The sequence below is a fragment of the Rhinoderma darwinii genome, chromosome 2, assembly GCF_050947455.1.
Source record: "Rhinoderma darwinii isolate aRhiDar2 chromosome 2, aRhiDar2.hap1, whole genome shotgun sequence".
Lineage (NCBI taxonomy): Eukaryota > Metazoa > Chordata > Amphibia > Anura > Rhinodermatidae > Rhinoderma > Rhinoderma darwinii.
Window position 1 is genome coordinate 288,985,424 of NC_134688.1, and position 24,614 is coordinate 289,010,037.

General features: G+C 42.0%; 1 protein-coding gene across 1 annotated transcript in view; it reads right to left on the reverse strand.

Annotated features, from left to right (window-relative positions):
* Positions 1-18,339: 18,339 nt before the first annotated feature.
* Positions 18,340-24,614, reverse strand: part of SESN2 (sestrin 2) — a 34,575-nt gene continuing 28,300 nt past the window's right edge. The window contains exons 8-10 of the mRNA XM_075853431.1: positions 21,531-21,721; positions 21,309-21,453; positions 18,340-19,890 (exon numbers count right to left, since the gene is read on the reverse strand). Of these exons, the coding sequence (XP_075709546.1) occupies positions 19,804-19,890; positions 21,309-21,453; positions 21,531-21,721 (423 nt within the window). The 3' untranslated portion in view covers positions 18,340-19,803. The remainder of the gene's footprint in view (positions 19,891-21,308; positions 21,454-21,530; positions 21,722-24,614) is intronic.

Sequence of the window (24,614 nt, forward strand, 5' to 3'; positions counted from 1 at the left end):
TTTGGATTATTGCCAACATTAGTAGGTTTAGCAGTAAAGAATGCTCATAATATAGAGAAAGTGGCTGACAGCTTGGACTCTGTTACAGATGATGTGTTTGATGTTTTGAATGGTGCCCAAGGGGGCATTTGACAAGTAGTTGGCCCAGCCTGTTGCCACTGTATAGACCTTTTTGGCATTACGCAGGACGAGTATAACCGTAGAGCAAGCTAAGAAAATAAAGTCCTTAAGGGGGATAAGCCCTCTTTTAAGTACCTGGCTTGGGAACAAAATGTCCTCAAATAAACAAATGGTGGGAAATGTGAAAGTGATTAAAATAATGTTAAAATGAATTAATTTTGTGCAGCAACCATCTTGTCTGGAGACCCCATCTTGTTCTTATGTAGTGAATAAGAAAGACATTGTTCCTTTAAGACAAGTATATTAATACTGATTTCGTATGTTATTAAAGTTAGTTATCTTTGACCATGGTTCTCATGTGAAACTCAAAGGGAAAAAATATTGCTTAGTGATTATTGATGTATTTACCAAATGGGTAGAAGTATTCTCCACAGCAAGCCCAGATGCTATCACAGTTGCTAAAGCATTGGTAAAGGAGATAATACCTAGGTTTGGGATACCTGAGAAAATATACAGTGACAATGGGACACTAAAAAACAAACTCCAGAAAACAATGGAAGAGACTGGGAAGAATAGGGTATATTGTTTACCATTAGTAGTCCTAAATATGTATGTGAATCCTACAGCATCAGGTTTGACACCTTTTGAAATGATGTATGGTAGACAATTTGTAATACCACAGTTAAATCCATTCTCTAAGATGGAAGAGGAGTCTGATTTTAGTCTTGCTGAATATATGGCAAAAATGTTAACCAACAAGGAAGTTGTTATTTCTAATTGTATTCCAGGTTACCTGTACCTGAACCTGTGAAGTCAGGAAATTGGATCCTGATCAAAGTTATAAAAAGAAAACACTGGTATCATCTTCGTTGGGAAGGACCATATTGGGTTCTACTTACCACACCTACGGCCGTAAAGATAGCCGAATGTACCTGTTGGATACACTTATCACACTGTAGTAATGAAATTGCCACTATCCTCCAAGGCTATAAAAGACTGATTACAAAGGGTGGTCAGTTGTTAGAAGTGACTGGTCTCAAACTTCAGTGAAGAAAACATCCAGAGCCTGGGAGGAGACTGGGCAAAATGTTATTAGTTATTCTAGGTATCCTATGGTGGTCCAAGCTGTGTCAACCTAAGGTATCGGATCCCTGGGAAACAGGGTCAGGGGAAAATATTCCCTAAAGACTTAGCTTGGAGAGTTAAATATTTTAATTTCACTGAAGGTGAGATTGCAACATATGAAATAGATCTTTGTGCTGTGGTTAGAGACCAATGCAAGGATATAAACATAGATTACAAACTAGCATATTCAGATAAGTACATTTGTACTATCTATCTAAATACCCTAGGGAAAAGGAGATGTTCTTCATGGTCTTCGGCCAAATGGATCACAGCCCATAATGATTATGGATATTCCATGATGCGTGCCATTAATCCCTCTTTAAAAGAAAAGTTAATTATTATGAAGAAACCTACCTCTCCCTGTACAAGTTCCACCAACTGTAACCAGTTATTTTTGACCTTCCGAAATCCTAATAAAAAGATAAGGGACTATATGCTGTAGGAGCTCATGTTTCAGGTACTGACCCTATAGGGCATTTTATTGAAGTTAAGAAAAAGGATCTAACAAAGTCCTTTAGCCCCAAAGATAGACCTACCGTCTATAGTTTATTTGGCCAACTTCACTTATGAGGATAAATTGGCATTAGAAACAGGTTACAGTGATAAAAATGAATGGTTAGCCTGGATAGGATACACTGCAATCTAAAATAAAAGCACTAACTGTATTGCTTGTGCAAAAGCTAGGCCACATCTGGCTACTATACCTTTCAGGCTATCAGATAAGGAGAACCCACAAGGTCTGCAATGCGTGTTATCTTTATATAGTGCATCATATAATTCAGGTGATAAATTATGTAAAATATTCTCTTTATTGTAAAATCCCTCCTTTAGTAGTTGCTTACCCAGGCAACTACACCTGCTTTCTGAGGAATGGGCAATGTAAGAAAGTAGGGAACCTCACGGAGGAGTTTTGTGAAGCCACCATAGATATTGGTACCGATAATGGTAATTACTCCGCTAATTGGTTTACCAACCAGACAAGGGCAAGGACTGATTTCTGATGGCTATGTGGAGACAGGAACCCGAGACCTAGGCTACTGGCCAAGTGGCAGGGAAGCTGTACTCTGGTTGAGCTTCTGATGCCATTCCACTTGTTTTCAGCCCCTGAGTTTCAGAGAATGAGAAAATAGCCCTGGAGACTATCTGAATCGCTATAAGCGGTCTATCCCTGGAGGTTCCTTTGGCCATAGAATATACATAGATGAAATAGGAGTACCCCGAGGGGTGCCAAATGAGTTTAAGACCCGAAATCAGACTGCATCAGGCTTCGAGTCTGTACTTTTCTGATGGTCTACGATAAATAAGAATGTCGACTGGATTAATTATATTTATTACAATCAACAGAGAGTTGTTAATTATACCAGAGATGCAATAAAGGGCATTGCGGATCAGTTGGGACCTACATCTTTAATGACATGTCAAAATAGAATGGCCCTGGATATGTTACTAGCAGAAAAAGGGGTGTCTGCAAAATGTTTGTATCTTCTGTTGTACTTTTATTCCCAATAATACAGCTCCTGATGGTAGTATTACCAAGGCATTGGAAGGACTCAATTCCCCGTCCGAAGAGCTTGTAGAAAACTCTGGAATAAATGACATCTTCACTAATTGGTTTGAAGGATGGTTTGGAAAATGGAGTAACCACATATCCAGTCTATTGATTTCCTTAGCAACAGTGGCAGCCATACTTGTAATTTGTGGATGTTGTTGCATTTCTTGCATAAGAGGATTAATTCAGAGACTCATTGACACTTCAATTACTAAAACAATGTACCAAGAGATTCAAAATGGTGAGTTATGATGGCTTGGAAACACCTCATGACAAAATTTTGAAGAAGAAAATCTGTTTTGGATGTGTCACAGAACATTCCTTGATAAATTTACAACAGGGGGGAATGTTAGGAAAGTTTTACATTTATGATTACTTTAATGAAGACTAAAAATGTGTATGCAAGCTTATCTGTAAAACCTTGAATAACAAAATGTCTAATATGCTTTATTGTTAAGATAACTGATATTATATATGAGGAGGGGGTGGCTGAATTCCTAAAAAGGGAGATTAGAATTTCCAGACAGAGGTTTAACTTCTAATTAGTTTAATTAGTTGTCAATTGTGATATATGAAGCAAAATGTAACAAGAACTAGTCCAGACATATTATTCTCATAATATGTATAAAAACTCTGTCATTCAGGATAGAGGCAGAAATTTTGCCATATTGTCTCCTTACCGATAAGATTAAAAGACGCGCATCTCCATTCAGGTAACTCCTTGAATCTCTTTGATAAGTACATAAGTTCTTCTATCAACGGACTACACCTGTGTGTTTTGTTTATTTATGAGGGCAAGGACCTCCAGGCTGCCGAGAGGATATTGGCATTAGTGGGTAAATTGTCTGGGAACTCATGGTGCCATTCCTACAAAAAGGGTATCATGTGTACAAGGACAACTATTACACTAGTGTCCCCCTGTATAAGTCCCTCCATGCTGCTAGTATAGGGGCTTGTGGAACAGTACGAAAAAATAGAGCTGGCTTCCCACAACAACTTGTGTCCAGGCGAATAACAAGGGGTGTATCACTCTCAATGGCAAGTAACCAGTTGGTTGCTTGTCAAGTGGAGTAAAAAAAAAAACCTGGCTCGCCACCGTGCATGGGGACACCACAGTGGCAGTTAGAGAGAAGGGAGCTGCTATTGATAAGAGGAAACCGGTCTGTTTAGTGGACTATAATAAATTAATGTGTGTGTGTGGAAGGGGGGGGGGTCGATCTATCTGGCCAGGTCCTACAACCCTACCTAGTCAAACGTAAAGGCTCATTCACACGAGCGTGAATCTCGTCCGTGTGCTGTACGTTTAAACAACGCACAGCACACAGACCCATTGATTTCAATAGGGCTATTCACACATGCATGAGACTTCACTTTTTTTTTTGTTGTTAAGTCAGTTTATTGTGCAGGAGCCCACATCTGGCTATTCAGAACATGGACCCCCACAAGTGTTCTTGAAATAAAAAACAAAAAACGTGGGCATTGCATTTATTAGTAGGTAAATCCAACACGTGTAGCCAATGCCACCCCTGAATTAGTGGAAGTTGTGAATTTTAACAATGATTACAAGATTAGATTGTTAAAAATATTTTAATATCTTTATATGTGTGAACCCAAATTGCTTCACATGGATGGACAGTTGTCACTGGAGCTCAAAGATCTGCTGATACAACATCCTACAGGGGGGATGGCTATTGTATTCTAAGCCTCCTGGTGTATGACTTTGCATTCAGCTGTTACAAAGGCAACGTGGCAAAACGTGATGACATTGTATTTCTTATGGCTAAAGATGTATACTAAAGAGGAGATTGGGATTCGGGATATTACCATATCTAGAAATGTATGTGCACGTTGAGAGTACCGCTTACTCTCATTTTCGTATAAATAAAGATGGATCCACCCCCTAGGGCAGAGACTGTTTGAACACGGACGCTGCGTGTCATGGTCTCTCTCTGGCCGGCCGGCCTCTCTCTCAGTGAGAGAGCATTCACTAATTTGGAGCTCATAGACAAATGCAGATAATGTCCAACGTTAACGGACTAAGTAAATTCTGCAGTGACAAGATTGAGGATGGATTTCCTATTTCTTATGACTATGTCCTGCCACGTACAGCTGTTACATTCCTATTTCTGTACCATGATATAGGCATATATATTTTTTGGACAATTTCTAATACTCAAGCTGTCCCTTAACAATACACCATGGGCTTTGTTAGACCCTGTTCACACCGAGTTTTTTGACACGGAAACCGTGTCGGAATCCGCACCAAAAAACGGCCAATGATTTCAATGGGAAGCAGAGCTGGTTTTTTTTCCCTTTGCGGCCTTTAGAAGGTATAATCGATTTTTCATATAATGAAAGTCAGTGGAGCAAGGTATATCACATCTAGCTTTTTTGGTGTCCTATGCATGCAAAGATAACCCATATGCTTGCAATGCATAGGTTTTTTTGTTTTTTTTTATACATTTTTGGCAACTTAAAGTATCCCCCCACATGAAAAAAAAGCTTATAAAAATACCTTGTCAAACATGGAGTGAAAACTTCCTCCATGGTCTTGTATTCCTCTCTTCCAACATCATTTCCTCCCTGTTGAGTTAAAGAGGCTCTGTCACCAGATTATAAGTGCCCTATCTCCTACATAATCTAATCAGCGCTGTAATGTAGACAGAGGCGTAGCTAGGTTCTCCAGCACCTGGGGCAAAGATTCAGATTGGCGCGCCCCCCCCCCAACTTATTTCCCGACATCTCCTTTCCTCTCGCCATGTTTGCTTTCTCTACCAATCAATGAGGTGTAATTTTTCTTCCACAATTTTTTTTAATGTAACTCGAGCATAAAAGCATTTCTACATTTTACAAGCGATATAGTTCTATAATGTAATTAACATAAAAATTAATTAAAGGAAAATAAATTGAAGAGCCCACACACACAGCCCCCTGTAAATAGTGCCACGCACAGCCCCATGTAGATAGTGCCACAAACAGCTCCTTGTAGCGCCCATGGCCGCGGGCCGTCGGGTTTACTCACCTCCCGACGCCCACAACCATGGATCTGTGAGCGCTGGCCTCCGTCTCCCTCCTAGAAGATGCCAGCGCTCACTTCCGGTCCGTCCGGCTGGGTCCCGTAGGTTGCGCGCGCACGCTCGCGCCCGGCCTTAAAGGGCCAGCGCGCGCAATTAGGAAATCGGCATCATCATCAACTGCCACGATTTCCTGGTCTATAAGAAGGCCCCTGGCCTTCTAATCTTTGCCTGAGCGTTGTTAGTCTTTCCCAGTCTGTCTCGCAAATGGTCCCTTAGTGTCTCCCGTTCCAGCTGTTACCCGTACCCTGTTACCGTTCCTGTATTCTGTATTGTTCCTGTGCCTACCCGCGTTCAAGTGTCTTCTGCCACGTCAAGTGCCATCTGCCACGTCAAGTGTCTTCTGCCACGTAAAGTGCCATCTGCCACGGCAAGTGCCATCTGCCATGTCAAGTGTCTTCTGCCACGCCAAGTGCCATCTGCCACATCAAGTGTCTTCTGCCACATCAAGTGTCTTCTGCCACGCTAAGTGCCATCTGCCACGTCAAGTGCCATCTGCCACGTCAAGTGTCTACCGCTCATCGGATACTGCCCGCCACGTCTGGCGCCACTTGCCGCACATGCCTCCACCCGTGCTGAAGCCACAGCCACCGCCCGGACTAATTCAGGTACCCAAGCATTACTGTCTGCCATTTTACGTTCGCATAGACTGTGACCTGGTCAGCTGCCTCCCCGCTACGGCGGAGCGGCCTAGTGGGTCCACAAACCCAGTGTCCGTGACACTCCTCTCTTCTAGATAGCGCACACACAGCCCCCCTTGTAAATAGCGCCACACAGCCCCCTTGTAAATAGCGCCACACACAGCCTGCTTCATCCCTAGTAGATAGCGGCACACTCCCCCCCCCCCTTGTAGATAGTGCCACACACAGCCCGCTGCCCCTTTGTAAATAGTGCCACACTCCCCCCCTTGTACTTAGCGCCACACTGTGAACACAGCGGTAGCCTACCGCTACCACTCTCCGCTCTGCCTGGTGTGACTTACCGGAGGAGCCGAGGAGGTCATGAGGTGCAGGCAGCGGTGGAGTTCCTTCTGACTAGGGTCGGTGACAGCCAGGGCCGGCCTTAGCTTGGATGGCGCCCTGTGCGGGACTCTCTATTGCCGCCCCCTACACAAACCAAAAATTAACCACATATATGGACACGCTGGAACATATATACTGTATGATTCACTGAAGTGATAAATGAGTAAAACTTATACATTTTATTTGATAACTCTCTAAAAACAGGGGTACAATCACCACTGTGAAAAAGCCTCACCGTGCTCATTAAAAACGTATTAAACAAATACTGCAATTACTGGTTCATTTGTAAACCCACATCTAACGGAGTATGTTTGAAAGATATATATGGGATCAGCGTTTGAACTTTAGTGTATCAGTGGATTGGACCCTAAAACACACCAGAGCCTGCAGCTACCGCTCCTAAAACTCCTGGTGTTAGGGTAAACAACGATGCCGCTGTCACCTACGCTATGATCCCTCAATAAACTGACCCTACGCGTTTCTATACATATATTTCATCAGGGGTCTATAACTTCGTCATTCTGGCTATGATGCCAGCGATATTTATACAGTAACAGATATTCTGCTACACAACACGGCCGCTGACATCCATGCGAGCACGCTTCCGTGTTGTGTAGCAGAATATCTGTTACTGTCTAAATATCGCTGGCATCATAGCCAGAATGACGAAGTTATAGACCCCTGATGAAATATATGTATAGAAACGCGTAGGGTCAGTTTATTGAGGGATCATAGCATAGGTGACAGCGGCATCGTTGTTTACCCTAACACCAGGAGTTTTAGGAGCGGTAGCTGCAGGCTCTGGTGTGTTTTAGGGTCCAATCCACTGATACACCAAAGTTCAAACGCTGATCCCATATATATCTTTCAAACATACTCAGTTAGATGTGGGTTCACAAATGAACCAGTAATTGCAGTATTTGTTTAACCGGTTAAGGACTAGGCTGTTTTACAGCTAAATGACCAGAGCAAATTTCACAATTTTGCTATGCGCTTCTTTAGATGACTATAACTCAGCAGGTGAATAAAGTTCATCTTTGAATTTTACACTCTTTTTAAAGGACAGATAGGGCTTTGTTTTAGTGGCATTTGTCAGTATATATCATTTTTATTTTTTTCTCTAAAGTGGGCAAAATTGGAAAAAAATGCAAGAATTTAGCAATTGCGCCAGTTTATGCTAGCATTTTTCACACACGGTATGGACCACGGACAAAATTAATCTCCTTTCACATTCTTCCACTTCTCCCGTGCATGGGGATACCAAATATGTGTGCCTTATTCACTGTGCGGGCATGTGCCAGGGCTTGGCATAAAAGGAGGCTTTTCGGCCTTTTCGGTCCAGGAATTTTGCATTTGATTTTATAGCAGCATACTGTTTTCTGGGGGGTGTAATGCTGCTGAAACATTAGAATCACCCCATAAATGACTTCATTCGCACAAGTAGACCCCACAAGGTTTCCTTCAAGGGGTTTATCATATTTTTAGCAAGTCCAGTTTTCTTCTGAAAGTTTCTTGAATAAGATGGAACAAAAAAAAATCAGCTATTTTTTAGCAAATGCGTCAGTTTAGGCTAGTATTTTTCACATACGGCATAGACCATGGACAAAATTCATCTCCTTTCACATTCTTTCACTTCTCCCGTGCATGGGGATACCAAATATGTGTGCCTTATTCACTGTGCGGGCATGTGCCAGGGCTTGGCATAAAAGGAGGCTTTTCGGCCTTTTCGGTCCAGGAATTTTGCATTTGATTTTATAGCAGCATACTGTTTTCTGGGGGGTGTAATGCTGCTGAAACATTAGAATCACCCCATAAATGACTTCATTCGCACAAGTAGACCCCACAAGGTTTCCTTCAAGGGGTTTATCATATTTTTAGCAAGTCCAGTTTTCTTCTGAAAGTTTCTTGAATAAGCTGGAACAAAAAAAAATCAGCTATTTTTTAGCAAATGCGTCAGTTTAGGCTAGTATTTTTCACACACGGTATAGACCACGGACAAAATTAATCTCCTTTCACATTCTTCCACTTCTCCCGTGCATGGGGATACCAAATATGTGTGCCTTATTCACTGTGCGGGCATGTGCCAGGGCTTGGCATAAAAGGAGGCTTTTCGGCCTTTTCGGTCCAGGAATTTTGCATTTGATTTTATAGCCGCATACTGTTTTCTGGGGGGCGTAATGCTGCTGAAACATTAGAATCACCCCATAAATGACTTCATTCACACAAGTAGACCCCACAAGGTTTCCTTCAAGGGGTTTATCATATTTTTAGACAGTCCAGTTTTCTTCTGAAATTTTCTTGAATAAGATGGAACAAAATAAAATTACCTTTTTTTTTAACAAATGCGTCAGTTTATGCTAGCTTTTTCACACACAAAATGGACCACGGACAAAATTCATCGCATTTCACATTCTTCCACTTCTCCTGTGCATGGGGATACCAAATATGTGTGCTTTATTCACGGGCATGTGCCAGGGCTTGGCATAAAAGGAGGCTTTTTGGCCTTTTCGGTCCAGGAATTCTGCACTTGATTTTATAGCCGCATACTGTTTTCTGGGGGGCCTAATGCTGCTAAAAGATTAGAATCACCCCATAAATTACTTCATTCACGCAAGTAGACCCCACAAGGTTTTCTTCAAGGGGTTTATCATATTTTTAGACAGTCCAGTTTTCTTCTGAAAGTTTCTTGAATAAGATGGATCAAAATAAAATTAGCAATTTTTTAGCAAATGCGTCAGTTTATACCAGCATTTTTCACACACGGCATAGACCACGGCCAAAATTCATCTCCTTTCACATTCTTCCACTTCTCCTGAGCATGGGGATACCAAATATGTGTGTCTTATTTATCACATAGAGAAGTAGGAGGGCGGACGATAGAAGAAGCTTATTTCACAAATCGCTTTTTTTCAAAGCTGGTTTTACAAAACTCAACAGAGTTTCTATAACACTTCCAAAATATCTGCTCTTGAAGCAGAAATCCCAAAATATTCATCTAGGGGTATAATGGGAATTTATTTTTTGGGGTTTTCTAAAATAAGAAATTGCAGGTTTATGCAAATGGAGCTCTCCAGCAGATGAACTTTAGAGAATATGCAAACATGACATCCACCCCCCACCCATTCCCTCCCTCACCCTTGGAGTAAAATCAGGGGAAAAATAAAAACGTAATGTAGGGCAAATATATTTTCAACGAATTAACTAAAATCTAATAATTCAGAACAGTGTGTGGTATTTTTTAAAACATGGCTCAATGCACAGGCCTGGTTGTGAGGGACATGAGGGACAGAAATATCGGGAATCTTTGCGGTGCCCGTCTTTTCTGCAGACGCGGCACTTTTTCTGAGGGTTGCTTCTGGTTGGTGTTGGGGGAATCCGACTGATGAAGTGTCTTTCAGTCAGTCGCGTGACATCCTCAGACTGGGGGCATTCTCGGGTGTCCTGAACATCAAAAATGAGGCCTTCAATAATTTTTTCCTGGAAATCCAGGTATGTGTCTCTGCCTCTGTTTTTTTTGTAGAGCACAAATGAGTTGTGGATGGCCACCTGTAACAAATAAATGGCCACTTTTTTGTACCAGGTTTTAGTTTTGCGTTTTACTAAATAGGGCTGTAAAACCTGGTCGCTTAAATCCACCCCCCCCATGTACTTGTTATATTCGGACACGCTCACTGGTTTGTGCTTGTCCCATGTTGCCCCCCTTTCCCTCACTGCCACTGTTCCTGCGGTATGAATCGTGCTTAGCACATACACATCTTTGCGATCCCTGAACTTGACCGCCAGCAATTCTTCAGATGCATAAGCACAGGAGTCCCCCTTTACCATGCGCTTCCCCACTAATTGCTGTGGAAAACCAATTCTGTTTTTGCGCATGGTACCACATGCCCCAGTCCTTGCAGCATGCAAATGCCTAAACAGGGGCACACTCGAATAAAAATTATCACAGTACAGGTGGTACCCCTTGTGAAGCAGAGGCTGCATTATCTCCCACACGATCTTACTGCTGGTGGAAAGATCAGGGGGGCATCCAGGAACATTTATTGTGCGGTCCCGCCCTTCATAAATCCTGAAGGCGGTGGTATATCCTGACCCGCTTTCACACAATTTGTAGAGCTTAACGCCATATCTTGCCCTTTTTGAAGGTAGATATTGGCGAAAGCTAAGTCTGCCATGAAAGTTGAGGAGGGATTCGTCCACACTTACATTCTGCTCAGGGGTGTAGAGTTGCAGAAATAAATTATTCAGGGCATTTAATAGTGGTCTTATTTTGAACAACCGATCCGGGTTTGCATCGGTACTTGGGGGGGCCTGTGCGTTGTCATTGAAGTGGAGGAACCTCATTATTGTCTCATAACGAGACCTGGGCATTACTGCAGAATATACTGGGGTGGCTTGGGCGGGTCTTGTTGACCAGTAAGACCTAATGGAGGGCTTTTTGACAATACCCATATTTAGGGTGAGCCCCAAAAAAAATTTTAATTCCAGCAAATTGGTGGGCGTCCAATCTCTGGCATGGGTGGATGAAGGTTTCTGCCTTATATATTGAGTGGCATATAAATTTGTTTCGTGGACAATCTGATTTAGGATGTCGTCCGTTATAAATAAATGGAAGTAATCCATTTGGACAAAATTTGTATTGTCCACGGTTATGCCAGGAGTGGCAGTAAATCCGTGGATTCTAGGCCCAAAAGATGGGGCGGGTGCCCATACAAGAGCCTGGACTGAAGGGACCAGGCTGTCCCGTGCTACAGCGCTACTTGGCCCTGCGCTTTCAAGTTCTGCAGTTTCAACTGCATCAGGGACAACGCCCCCTGAAGATGAACCTGAAGTGACGCTGTCATCGTCACTACCTAAAACAGGTTCCATCTCGGACGCCATCTCTGATGCGGTCTCCGACTCAGACCACAGCATGGCGTATGCCTCCTCGGCGCTAAACAACTTCCTCGCCATAACGTAACTAACACTAACACTAACTAAACAAATTGTTTTTTGTTTTTTTTATATAAAACACACAAACTAACTGCTATATATATCTACACTACCGCTAACAAAAAAATAAACCGCTATTGCTATATATATTATATATATGTGGATATATATATATATATATATATATATATATATATATATAATTATATACTCCCTACCTGCCTATTCTAATAGAATAAAAGATAGAAAGGTAGATATATAGAAAAAAAGATAGATGGATAGATAGATTGTATAGATAGATAGATAGAAATCTATCTATACAGAGAATGTTTTAGAGTGTAACTGTATTTTTTGTGTACATGTAACTGTAATCTTCTGGCAGCAATTCTCCCGAGTCTCTTCTTCTCCTCAAACTGAAACAATGTTTGAGGAGAAGAAAAGAGGCAGGAGATTTACTGCCAGAAAAGTCAAAATAAAACAAATGTGGTCGCTGTGATAGGTTTTCACAGCGACCACATGTTCAGGGACCATCAGATTGGTCCCCGATACTCTGCCCAGTGCCCAGAGCTGTTGGTAACAGCGTGGGCACAGGGCTGTGTGCACGCGATCGCGTGCACACTGTTTTCTATGCAGAAATGCATGTGATCGCTGTGATTGGTTGTCACAGCGATCACATGTTCAGGGGCCAAAAGATTGACCCCTGACATTCTGCCCAGTGCCCATGGCTGTTAGCAACAGCCAGGGCACAGAGCTGTGTGCACGCGATCGCGCGTGCACAGTCTCTGAAGTGCCGCCGTAAATAGTCTATACGGCGGACTTCAGAGACCCTGACCGCTGGCCGTATAAATACGGCCAGCGGTCGGGAACCTGTTAATAAGTTTTTAATGAGCACGGTGGGGTTTTTTCACAGTGGTGATTGTACCCCTGTTTTTAGAGAGTTATCAAATAAAATTTATACGTTTTACTCATTTATCACTTCAGTGAATCATAATTTTCTATACTTTGTGGGAGCACAAGTAAAAAATATCGTAAAATACAGTGAATTAACATATATACTGTACATACATAAAGACAGAAATTTAGACATACAAGCAAATATACATACACACATTCTGGAATATATACATACAGGTAAATATATATATATATATATATATATATATATATATATATATATATATATATATAGACGTACAGACACATATACGCACACACACCGGCAGATAAATACACAGACAGGAACATATACAAATACATAAAAGGCACATATATACAAGCACAAAGACACATTCACAAACAGACCCTTATATACCCAGTACAGATAATGTAGTAGATGATACATGCAGTCCTATGTAACACCACAAATAACACAGTGATAACTCTCTCAGTACGGATAATGTAGTTATGTCACCTGAAGTCCTATTTAACTCCTGAAAACAGTCTGTCTTTTCAGACGTAAAAGCCACTTATCGTGTGCACATACCCTAAGAGACGAACACATTCAGAAACACACACACACTAACATACACATACACATACAAACACAGAGACACACAGTATACACACACACACACACACACACACACACAATGTCTCCTTGCTGACAGGACAGGCTGTTGGCGGAGCTTCCTCCTCTGCTTCTCGGCGTGTGTGTTACAGCAGAGCACAGAGTAGAGGCAGAGCCCAAAGCTGCTGCAGGTGTCCGACATACGGGGCGCCTATCAGCAGCGATCAGCTGCTCTGCGGCGTCCCCCCTTCCCTACCACCTAGTTGCGCCCGGGGCACATGCCCCATCTAGCTACGCCCCAGATAACAGAAGTGGTTTTTATTTTGAAAAACAATCATTTTTGAGCAAGTTATTAGATTTATGATAATGACTTTCTTAATAGCCAACTGGGTGTTGCACAGAGGAGTGCATGATGCTGACCAATCAGCGTCATACACTTCTCATTGTTCCAGCTCAGCATGATCCACAGCACAGTGTGATTGTGCAGTGACAGAAGCTGGGCTGGAACAATGAGAAGTGTATGACGCTGATTAGTCACTGATTAGTCAGCGTCATACACTTCTCTTCACAACGACCAGTTGGTCAAAAGTAAAAAAACACGCCCAGTTGTCTATTAAGAAACGAATTCGAATAAATCTAAAATTGCTCAGAACTTCCTCAAAAATGATAGTTTTTCAAAATAAAAACAACAGCAGTTATCTACATTACAGCGCCGATCAGATTATGTAGGAGACAGGGCATTTATAATCTGGTGACAGAGCCTCTTTAAAGATGCTCTGTCACCAGATTATCAAATCCCTATCTCCTATTGCATGTGATCGGCGCTGCAATGTAGAGAACAGTAACGTTTTTTGTTTTTTTTAAAAACGATCATTTTTGGCTAAGTTATGAGCAATTTTATATTTATGCCAATGAGCCTTTCTAATGGACAACTGAGCGTGTATTGTGTTTTTAGCAACTAAGCGTGTTTACTTCTTTCACTGCACAATCACACTGTGCTGTGGATCATGCTGGGCTAGAACAATGAGAAGTGTAGGACACAGATTAGTCACTGATTGGTCAGCCTCATACACTCCTCTGTACAACACCCAGTTGGTAAAAAGTAAAAACACACCCAGTTGTCCATTGAGAAACTAATTAGCATAAATCTAAACTAGCTCATAACTTGCTCAAAAATGATCGTTTTTCAAAATAAAAACCACTGCTGTTATCTACATTACAGCGCCAATCAGATTATGTAGGAGATAGGGCACTTCTAATCTGGTGACAGAGCCTCTTTAAGTGCTTTATTCAGATGGCTTTGTCACTGCTCCATGTTTCATCCCCCCCCCCCTTTTGCATGTTGGGATGTTATCCTGGTTTTAGTGCTTTATGTTCTCCCACACAACTGAATAAAGCCCTAATCATTTGTCAGGATCTGGTACACTAAGGCGGGTTACAAACATTGCTTATTTGAGGTGTCATTTTGGTACCGATTCCATAACAAAACAGTTTGATTTAAAGGCTTCGTACACCTTTGAAAGGAATTTTTTTAATATAAATTAGTATGTGATCTTTAAAGGGAAGGTGTCTTGAAAAATATTTTTTTTTATATAATATTGCTTTTAGTATGTCATTAAAATAAATTGTATTTATTTGTGTTGTACTTTTTACTTTTTTACTTCGATTAACGACAGAGATGGAATACGGCACATACATCCCCATAGAGAATGCGAACGGGAGCCGTTCAATTCACTATAACATACGCTGTCTGTGTGGGAACGTCGCATGCGCCGCTCCCACACAGACTAAAAAGGAAGGTCTTTGGTAGAGCGACATCCGGCGCCATTTTCATGTGGACCGGAAGCCGTGGCCGGACAGTAAGATGACGACTTCCGGCCATATGTTCAAGGCAGCGCAGACACAAGGACTAGGAGCGGAGGCGGCAGGAGCAGGTAAGTTAGGTTCGTGTTATACTGTGTGATTACCACTGTATCTAATCCTCCTACACTGTGCATTCGCTCAGAAAATGGCGGCACACAGTGTAGGAGGTTTGAACATTCAACCCCCTCCTTTCTCCTGGCACTAGCCAGGATAAAGGAGGGGGGATTGTGTCAGGACACTAGAGCGAGTGTGTCTACTCCAAATTTGCAGCATAAAGCAATGAGGTTGCTTTACCACATTGCCAATGCTGCAATTTTGGGAATTGCTCCCTCTAGTGACCAGCACATGGAAATGTTATAAATTAGAATCTAATTTATAATATTTCCGGACTTGTGAAAAAATGAAAACAATGTGTAATCATTTATATACTGTTTAACTGCAAAAAAAAAACACAAAAAATTCTAGCGACACATTCCCTTAAAATTGAATAATAGCAAAATTTAAGTTTTGTTCCTTTTAAGATACAGCTTCTATGTTTCCATAAAAGCTGCATCGTTCTGTCAAAGCTGCTGGAAGTCACTGGCTTTGGACGGAACGATAGCTTTTATGTATACAGGATGCATGTATCTTAAAAAGTTCACTTAATAAAAGTAAACTTATATTTTTTTTCGAAATTATTTTTTTTCCAAAAATGGTGTACTTTGCCTTTAATAAACCCCATTCACATCAGAATAAAAAAATTCTGCATTTTATACACACACGCTTTTCCCCCATCATTCTGCAATCAATACCCCATAACGCCAAAATGAAAAACAGAAATTTTGCAAACTTATTAAAAATGAAGAAAACTCAAATTTTGCATTGACATAAGTATTCAGACCCTTTGCTACGAGACTTGAAATTTAGCTGGGGGGGGGGGGTGCCCATTTCTCAAATGTTTTAAACTTTTCTACACCTTTTGGGGTCCACAGGTGGTAAATTTATTTGATTGGACATGATTTGGAAAGACACCCCTGTCTATATAATGTCTTACAGCTGACAAAGCAGATCAGAGCAAAAACCAAGCCACAAGGAGGAAAGAACTGCCTGCAGAGCTCAGATTGCGTGGAGACACAGATCTGGAGAAGGGTACAAAAAAAACAAAAAAACAATTCTTGAACTTTCAGTGCAGCAGAGCACAGTGGCCTCCATAATTCTTAAATGGAAGATGTTTGGAACAACCAGGACTCTTCCTAGAGCTGGCTGCCCCACCAAATAAAGTAAATCAGGGGAGAAGGGCCTTGGTAAGAGATAACCGAGAACCCAATGGTCACTCTGGCTGAGCTCCAAAGATCCGGTGTGCAGATGGGAGAAACTTCCAGAAAGTAAACCATCACTGTAGCACTCCACCAATCTGGACTTTATGGCAGAGTGGCCAGAAAGAGGCCTCTCAGTAAAAGATATGAAATCCTACCTGGAGTTATCAAAAAAGCACCTAAAGGACTCAAGAGTAACAAGATTCTGTAGTTGGACGAAACCAAGATTGAACTTTTTGGGCTCAATTTTAAGCGTCATGTCTGGAGGAAACTAGACACTGCACATCTGCCCAATACCATCCCTACAGTGAAGCATGGTGGTGGCAGCATCATGCTGTGAGGGTGTTTTTCAGTGGCTGGGACAGGGAAACTGGTAAGGTTTGAGGGAAAGATTAATGGAGCAAATTACAGAGATATTCTTCATGAAAACCTGATCCAGAGTGCTCTGGACCTCCGACTGGGCCCAAGGTTCACCTTCCAAGACAATGATCCTAAGCACACAGCCAAGACAACACTCAGTTGTCCCTAAGCCACTCCAAAGTCCTTGAGTGGCCCAGCCACTCCTAATCAAACATCTCTGGAGAATCCTGAAAATGTCTATCAGACTGTCCCCATCCATAACAGGAGCTTGAGGCTCTGCAGAGAATAAAGGCATAAAATCCCCAAATCCAGGTGTTCAGACCTTGTGCCATTCCCAAGTAGACTGAAGGCTGTTATCGCTGCCAAAGGTGGTTCAACTATGTACTGAGTATAAGGTCTGAATACTTATGTCAAAGCAATATTTTAGTTTTTCCTCTTCACCAAATTAGCAAAAGATCACCAACATTGTTTTCACTCTCTCATCATGGGGTATTGAGTGCAGAATGATGGAGGGGGGGGGGGGGGTGGGGGTGCAACTAGGATTTTTCTATTTTAGCACAAGGCCTCAGTATAGTGTGAAAAAGTTGAAAGGGTCTGAAGACTTTCCGAATCAAATACATCGGCACCTAAAAACCCCCAGAAAGGATAAACGGTCAGTTCTTCATGGCCGTTTTGCGTCAGTGTCAAAATGTTCATCCATCTCCCGGACATCTGACTGTTTAATGGCAGTTTGCAATCTGTCTTTCATGGCCGTTAAAAATAAAATATAGAATTTCATTAGACAGGGTTTTTTTGTCTCAACCACTTGAACACCAGTGGCCACGCAGATAGCGCCAGACAGGTCCCATGCAGATCGTGCCACACAGTATCCCTTGTAGATCGTGCCCATAAAGCCATATTGCCATACCCCCCTTGTAAAAAGCACCATTGGGGCTCCTGCCAGAAGGGGAATCCCCAGACAGAGTGTGAGGGCCAGGATCAGTTTAACAGCCGTCACAAGGATTGATTTCTGAAAGTTCACAGCCCCCATAGAATGTTTTTTTTGACGGGCAGTATTCACTTGCCGTTAAAAAAAACGGCTGTGTGAATACACTCCTAGAACATCATTGTTCTGAAAACAGATGTATGGCTTGTTTTTCACTGGCATGTGAATATAGCCTTAGAGCTGTAGGAAAACACTTAAAATAGTGTCATTTTTGGAGCAGTGTGTTCTTTAGGCTCTGTTCACACTGTCACGATGGGCTCAGTTTGGAACCTCCATCTTCAGTTCTGGCAAATTTGTCTGGAACAGCGCTGCATACAGTGCTATGTCCATAGAAACCAATGGAAACCATGAATGAACCCGATGTACTCCCATCGTAAGTCAATGAGGTTCATCGGGTGCCATTGGTATCAGCCGTTATGAATGGAATCTCCAAAGCACATGTGTACAAAGCCTTATACAAAAAAAAAAAAAAAAAAGCCATGACAGGTAGATATATAATCAAAGTCTTTATTTATTCCACATATTAAACCGGATTTAAAAACACACACAAAAAAAAAAAGAATATATTCCAAGTTAGTCAACCTGAGAAAAGGATTCACAGTAAAGAACATTGAGCAAGGTGCCTTTGAAACAGGAGGTAGAATTCTAACTAACCTTACAAGTAGTAGAACAATACAATCCAAACTTGGAAACTGCATTTAAATCTCACTTTTGTGCAACAGTGATATCTTAATGAAAAACGTAATTCTATTATAGAATTTTTGGGCTAACAAATGCCCTTAAAAACACGTACACCTTTCAGGGCCTGAACAAAGAATGGCCTGAAAGGACCACAAGTAGCGTTAGGTCTTAGAACATTCCCAAAAGAGGATTTGGCCAGAAAGTAGTAGGCTTAGGCCTTATTTACACGAGCGTGTTAAACGTCCGTGTGACGGCCGTTGAAACAACGTCCGTCCCACGTACCTTTGTAATTCAATGTGGCTGTTCACACAGCCATTGTTTCAACGGACCGTGTGAAGGGTCCGTGAGAAAATAGGACATGTCCTATTTTTTCACGCTTCACGCATCCCTCCATACACTCATCTATGGGGATGCGAGACATCGCATCCAGACAGCGCAGAGCATGGATGCACCTCGGACGTGAAAAACTGCAGTTTTTCACGTCTGAGATGCGCAACGCTGGTGTAAATAATGCCTTAATGATACAGATTACAGACAGGCTGGGTTAAAGGGGTATTCCTGACTTATACAAATATGGCATATCCACATTTTCCAGCTCTGGGACCCACACCTATATAAAGAACGGGCAACCGGACCAGTCTCGCCTGGTGCAGCAGCCACTGGCCGCAGATTCCAGGCAGGGACTAGTGGAGCGTGCTGCACATGCACACTGCTTTCTCCATTCTGTTAAATAGGCATTACGGAAATAGAGCAGGCACTGCTCAGCTGTTTCAGTAACTTCCATACAACAGAATGGAGGGACAAGGCTTCCTCCCCACTAGTCCCTACCTGGAATCAGGAGCTTGTGGCCATCCTAGATACCTAGGAACCAGCATCTATCAGACATACAGGATAGGCCATAAATATATAAGTTAGGAATACCCCTTTAAGCCCTCTCCAGATATGGGGATTTGTGTAAACTTACCAAAAACTACTGCAAGACAGTTTTTAGTGTACAACATTAATAGCTACAAAGCTGCACAACATGTAAACAATTCTATACAATCCTACATTGTGTACGTGCATTGTATAAGTGCACTGTACTATACTGAGCGGCACAGTGTTCAAGATGCAAGGAGATCATACCCACAACAGGGCACAAGAGTGCTACATTTAGATTAGTACACCAAGAGGGGAGCTCTCCTTACAATTGAAGAGAATTCAAGATTGTTCCTCAATTGTGCAAATACGCATTAGAAATGCAGCAGTGACAGGGTTAATCCGGCCTTATTTGGCACAATTCCTTGTCCATGGTCACGTCATGTAGCGGGTTATAGCCCGAAGGCCATATAGCAGAGCAGCTTTTAGTCTTGCTTCGAGCAACAGTAAGTTCAAGTGGACCTAAGACGAGATAGGAAGCACAATTAGAATCTCAAATACATGCCACCCATCAAAAGCAGGCTGTAGATCCCCAAGATACAAAATTATTTTAACCCCTTAACGACATCAATCACGGCCATAGCATTTAAAGCGTTAAAATCAGAGGGGGGGGGGGGGCGACCTCCTCAGACGTGCCATCACGCCAGTGCTGATGGTGGTCATGGCAGCCTCAAGAGGTCTGCCATCTTTGTACCCCTATGAAGCCCTGCCTCAGTATAGTGGTATACTGCAATACATTAGTATTGCAGTATATCATGCAAGCGATCAAACACTGTTTTAAAAGTAAAACCAAAAAAAAAAAAAAAAAAAAAAAACACGCCCCATTTCCCATTTTCACCCAAAAGTAATGTTAAAAAAAAAAATAAAAAAAAAAAAAGTTAACATAACGGTTACACATAGAGCACTCTGCAGAACCACCAGTCTGTGTGTGTGTGTGTGTGTGTGTGTGTGTGTGTGTGTGTGTGTTCACGTGGGAGGGAACACAGCGAAAGCCGTCCTGACACTGTCCATAGCTGATTGGAGAGTGTCAGAGATCACGCCCCCTTGCCATTTAGTTCGATAGAAACGCCCCATTGACAGTTCAGGGGCTTATTTACATATTGAGCGCCAAATATAATGGCAGTGATGTGTAAATAACGGAGGAAGATATGACATTTTTTTAAAGTGAGAGTGTTTGTGAAGCCCTGCCTACAAGCTCATGTATGGGCAGGTGAAAGGTTAAAAATGTTTAACCTTTCATGTCATCTATATTAAAACAATCCTGAAATCTTGTAGTTTTCACTCTCGCCACTGAGCCTCAAAAGACTGACACTTCCTGTTCTGTAGAGATCACTTCTCAGCAGTCATTTCATTATCACAGGCAGGATTACAATGAAACGTAACAACTATATATAGATAACATAGGTTCCACCATTGACAATAGGTGATTGTCACCACTCCCCTATGCACCCTCTCTGCACAGGTCAGAGCATGCCTAAAATACTGTCCAAATGAAGACAATGGCTCATCTCCAGACTACGGTTTCCTATGGTCCATGTAAAGCATCTCTGAATGCTGTTAAGGCAAGACTGCTTCTCCCATTTTCATGTACAGAAAATAGAAATAAAAAAAAGAATTAACCAATCAGAAATTTTTTAAATAAAAACGTATGTTTAACTACCTGGTTTTATGGAGTAAACAAAAATACAATCCCTTAAATCAGTTTCCCCTTGATTATTTTAACAGTACAAGTCAGGAGTCTATAGGTCACCGCAATCCATTTCCGATAATTAGAACAAGATAATTAAAACAAGATGGCGTGATATTTTACAGCCATCTGAAAACACAGATGTGACTAAAAGGACTAATTCTGCAGCACAGAAAAGCACTTCAAAAGTTACCTTTTCAGAGTGCCTAAATTGCCTCCAAAAGTCATTATACAGCTGGCGTGTCACTCTCTCTGGGTGGCAAGTCACAGTTTTCATATAAACCTTCAAGCTCCTCTCCAGGAGCGGATTCACCTCACCATAGTCATAATCATCATACCTAGAAGATTACAAAGAAAAGTCAACAAGCTTGAGTGGTTACAGCATCATTTTACGAACAGCTTTTTCAACCCTTACCTGATCCCATAAATGCACTGAATATAGTTCCAGATGGCTCTTCGCAATTTGAATGTGTCTACCTCTTGATGTGAAGCAATAGTATGATATGTCAAATTATAGGCTACTTGGAACTTGTCATCCAGGAGCTGTCCAACCTCTGGATACAACCTATGCAATAGAGAATATCCATGGTCTTCCCAAGTGTAGTCCTGAAAAAGAAATTAAATTGTAACAAACCAAGAAAACAGAATTCAAGTAAACCTAAACACTTCATGATCCAGATGTTTGGAACCAAAGGGTCAGAAGCAACCATTGCCCCTCTAGTTTGTAGATCTGCCCCAGTGTGTTGTATTTTCCTTCCCACAAAGCAAAGTACCAGAAATTTGGCTTAAAAGTTGAGCTAGAATTCTAGTGCCACATTTGAGCCACGCCTCCTTGTCAGATGAGTCACAAAGTGAAAGAGTAGTGTCCCAAGAAGAATTTGCCCAAAAAAAAAAAAAAAAAAAAATTCTATACATTTCTGTATAACTTGATCACCTCTTTGATAAATTTGTAGCCTTTTTAAAGTAAGCAAACACTCAGCATGAGCCAACATGATAAATTTGTCATATTGTCTTAAAGGGTAACTAAAACGTTCAAACTTCTGACATGTCAGAAGTTTTGATTGGTTCGGGGTCCAAGCACGGAGTCCCCAACCAATTGCTAAAACGAAGCAGCAGAAGCGCTCGTGTGAACCGCTTCGTTTCCGTTCGGCTTTTTACAGAAAGCAGATGTAGCGGTGTACGGGCTCAGACTTTCTATTTAGCACGTACACTGCTACATCGGCTTTCCGGAAAAAGTCAAACAGCAACTAAGCGGCTCACACGAGCGCTTCCTTTTAGCTATTAGTGGGGGTCTCAGTGCTTGGACTCCCACCATTCAAAACTTCTGACATGTTCAACAAACTTCTGACATTTAGTTACCCTTTAATTCTAAGCTGTCTAAATTTAAAGGGGTTTTCCCCACCAGGGACATTTATGACATATCCACAGGATACATCAGATAGATGCAGGTCCCAACTCGGGGTTCCGCACCCATCTCTAGAACGGGGCCCCCTAAACCCCGCTCTAGTTGCCTCCCAGCCACTTCCTGACTTTATGGTCGGGAGTTACAAAAACAGCGTAGCTCGCTGAGCTATGCCGTTTCCACAAGTCCCATAGTATTGAATGGCAGTTACGGGAGCAGTGTAGCATGCGAGCTACGCCGTTTCCGTTACTATTCAGTTCTATGGACTTCTGAAAACAGCGTAGCTCAGCGAGCTACACCGTTTTTTTTTTAAAACATATTTTTATTGAATTTTTTTTCAACACAAAAAAAACCCACAAATCATACAGTAATGCATTGCCATAATAATAAACATTACAAAAAATGTATAAATGAACATGTGATAGTAAATGCTTCCTAGCAAACTAGGTTTAATCTTGGGAGGTATTCCCCAGAGGCTATCAGCCCTCCTTCATCTCCTCTATCCTTCCCATCCTTTAACCCCACATGTCGGGTATTCCTGTAAACATAGTTACATAAATTCGCATATCTGCCTAACTAACATAACTAAACAATACACAAAACAAATAAGAAATGGGAGCATACATAACAATTGGAGCTTCGTGAAGCAGTTCACTGACTCAGGCAGCTAGTCCGCAAGAATAAAGAAATCCAAGAGGATATATATGCTTTACTCCCGTGATATTTTCAGTGCCCCTAAAGTGCCCTTGAGATCTTCAATCAAGTACCATGACGTTCCCGTAAATGGACCTATGATGTCCCTTCGTTCTGTACTGGTGAAATATTTTGTGAGGAAAAGCTTCCATTTCTCAAAGAATTTTTTGCTCTGCGTGTCTTTATTCTGTAATATACCAATGCGGTCTAGATAAAACAGTTTCCTCAACCCCTGGACCACCATATTCTGAGTCGGTACTTCAGCTACCAGCCAGTTTTGGAGTATGAACCTCTTTGCCACTATCAGTGTGGCATGGGCCATGGGAGATAAATGTGTCGTTTCTGTCTCTTCTAATTCTCCATCATGTTGTATATGGAATAAGACCTCCATTGGCCCTACATTCCCATGGAACCTGCCCACCTGCTGTAATAAGGATGTTATCTCCCCACAGAATGGCTGAATATGTGCACACGCCCAAAGGCCATGATACATGTCCGTCTTTGAGATATTACATCTAGGGCATGACGTTTTCCTATCTGGTTGTGAGGCGGAGGGGGCCAGGGTAAATTCATATATTGCTTGGTGAATGATCTTCAAATGAGTTTCCCTCCAGTTTTCGTTGTGTACGTGTGCCCTGAAATCCACCAGCCCTTTTTCAATATGCTTTTCAATGCCTGGTAAATGAAACAGTTTTTCCCATCTTCCAAAGGCCTGCCCCGGGGACATCTTCAATAGTGATGGTCTGAGTGTACTATATAATTGGGAAATGGAGTGTCTGTGATTGTCCGTGAACCATGAATCAAACAGGTTGGGGGGGACCTCATCCGCTACATCCGCAAGTTTTAGTTTTACAGTGATTAACTATTTGCAAGTACTGTAAGTGCTGATGCCGAACAAAAACGTATTTACTCTGGAGCTCTTGCAAGGTTAACCACCTCTTATCCTGCGCGTGAAACATATCCCCCAGAGTCGCTACCCCTTTCTCCCTCCATTCTGACATTAGTTTGTTAGATCTTCCTGCTGCAAACTCTGGGTGCTGCCATAAGGGCATATGTTTTGAAATGCGATAAGAAAGGTTATAGTGTTTGCGCAATACCTTCCAGGCAATGATGGTATCTCGTAACAGAGATGATTTCTTGACGATCTTTGGGAGACAAGTGAACGTTGTGTGTACCAGAGCCATGAGATCCCAAGGTTTTGCTAGCGGTCTCTCCAGTCTAGTATTGGAGTGGAACTCTGTGTTGTGTTTCCAATCTAGCAGAGGTCTACTCAAACAGGCCAGGTTATAACCCCGGATGTTAGGGAAGTTGACCCCTCCTTCCGCCTTCCGCATCATGAGTTTCGTGAGTGCTATTCTTGGTTTCTTTCCCCCCCATATGAATTTGGTAAATGATGAGTTGAAT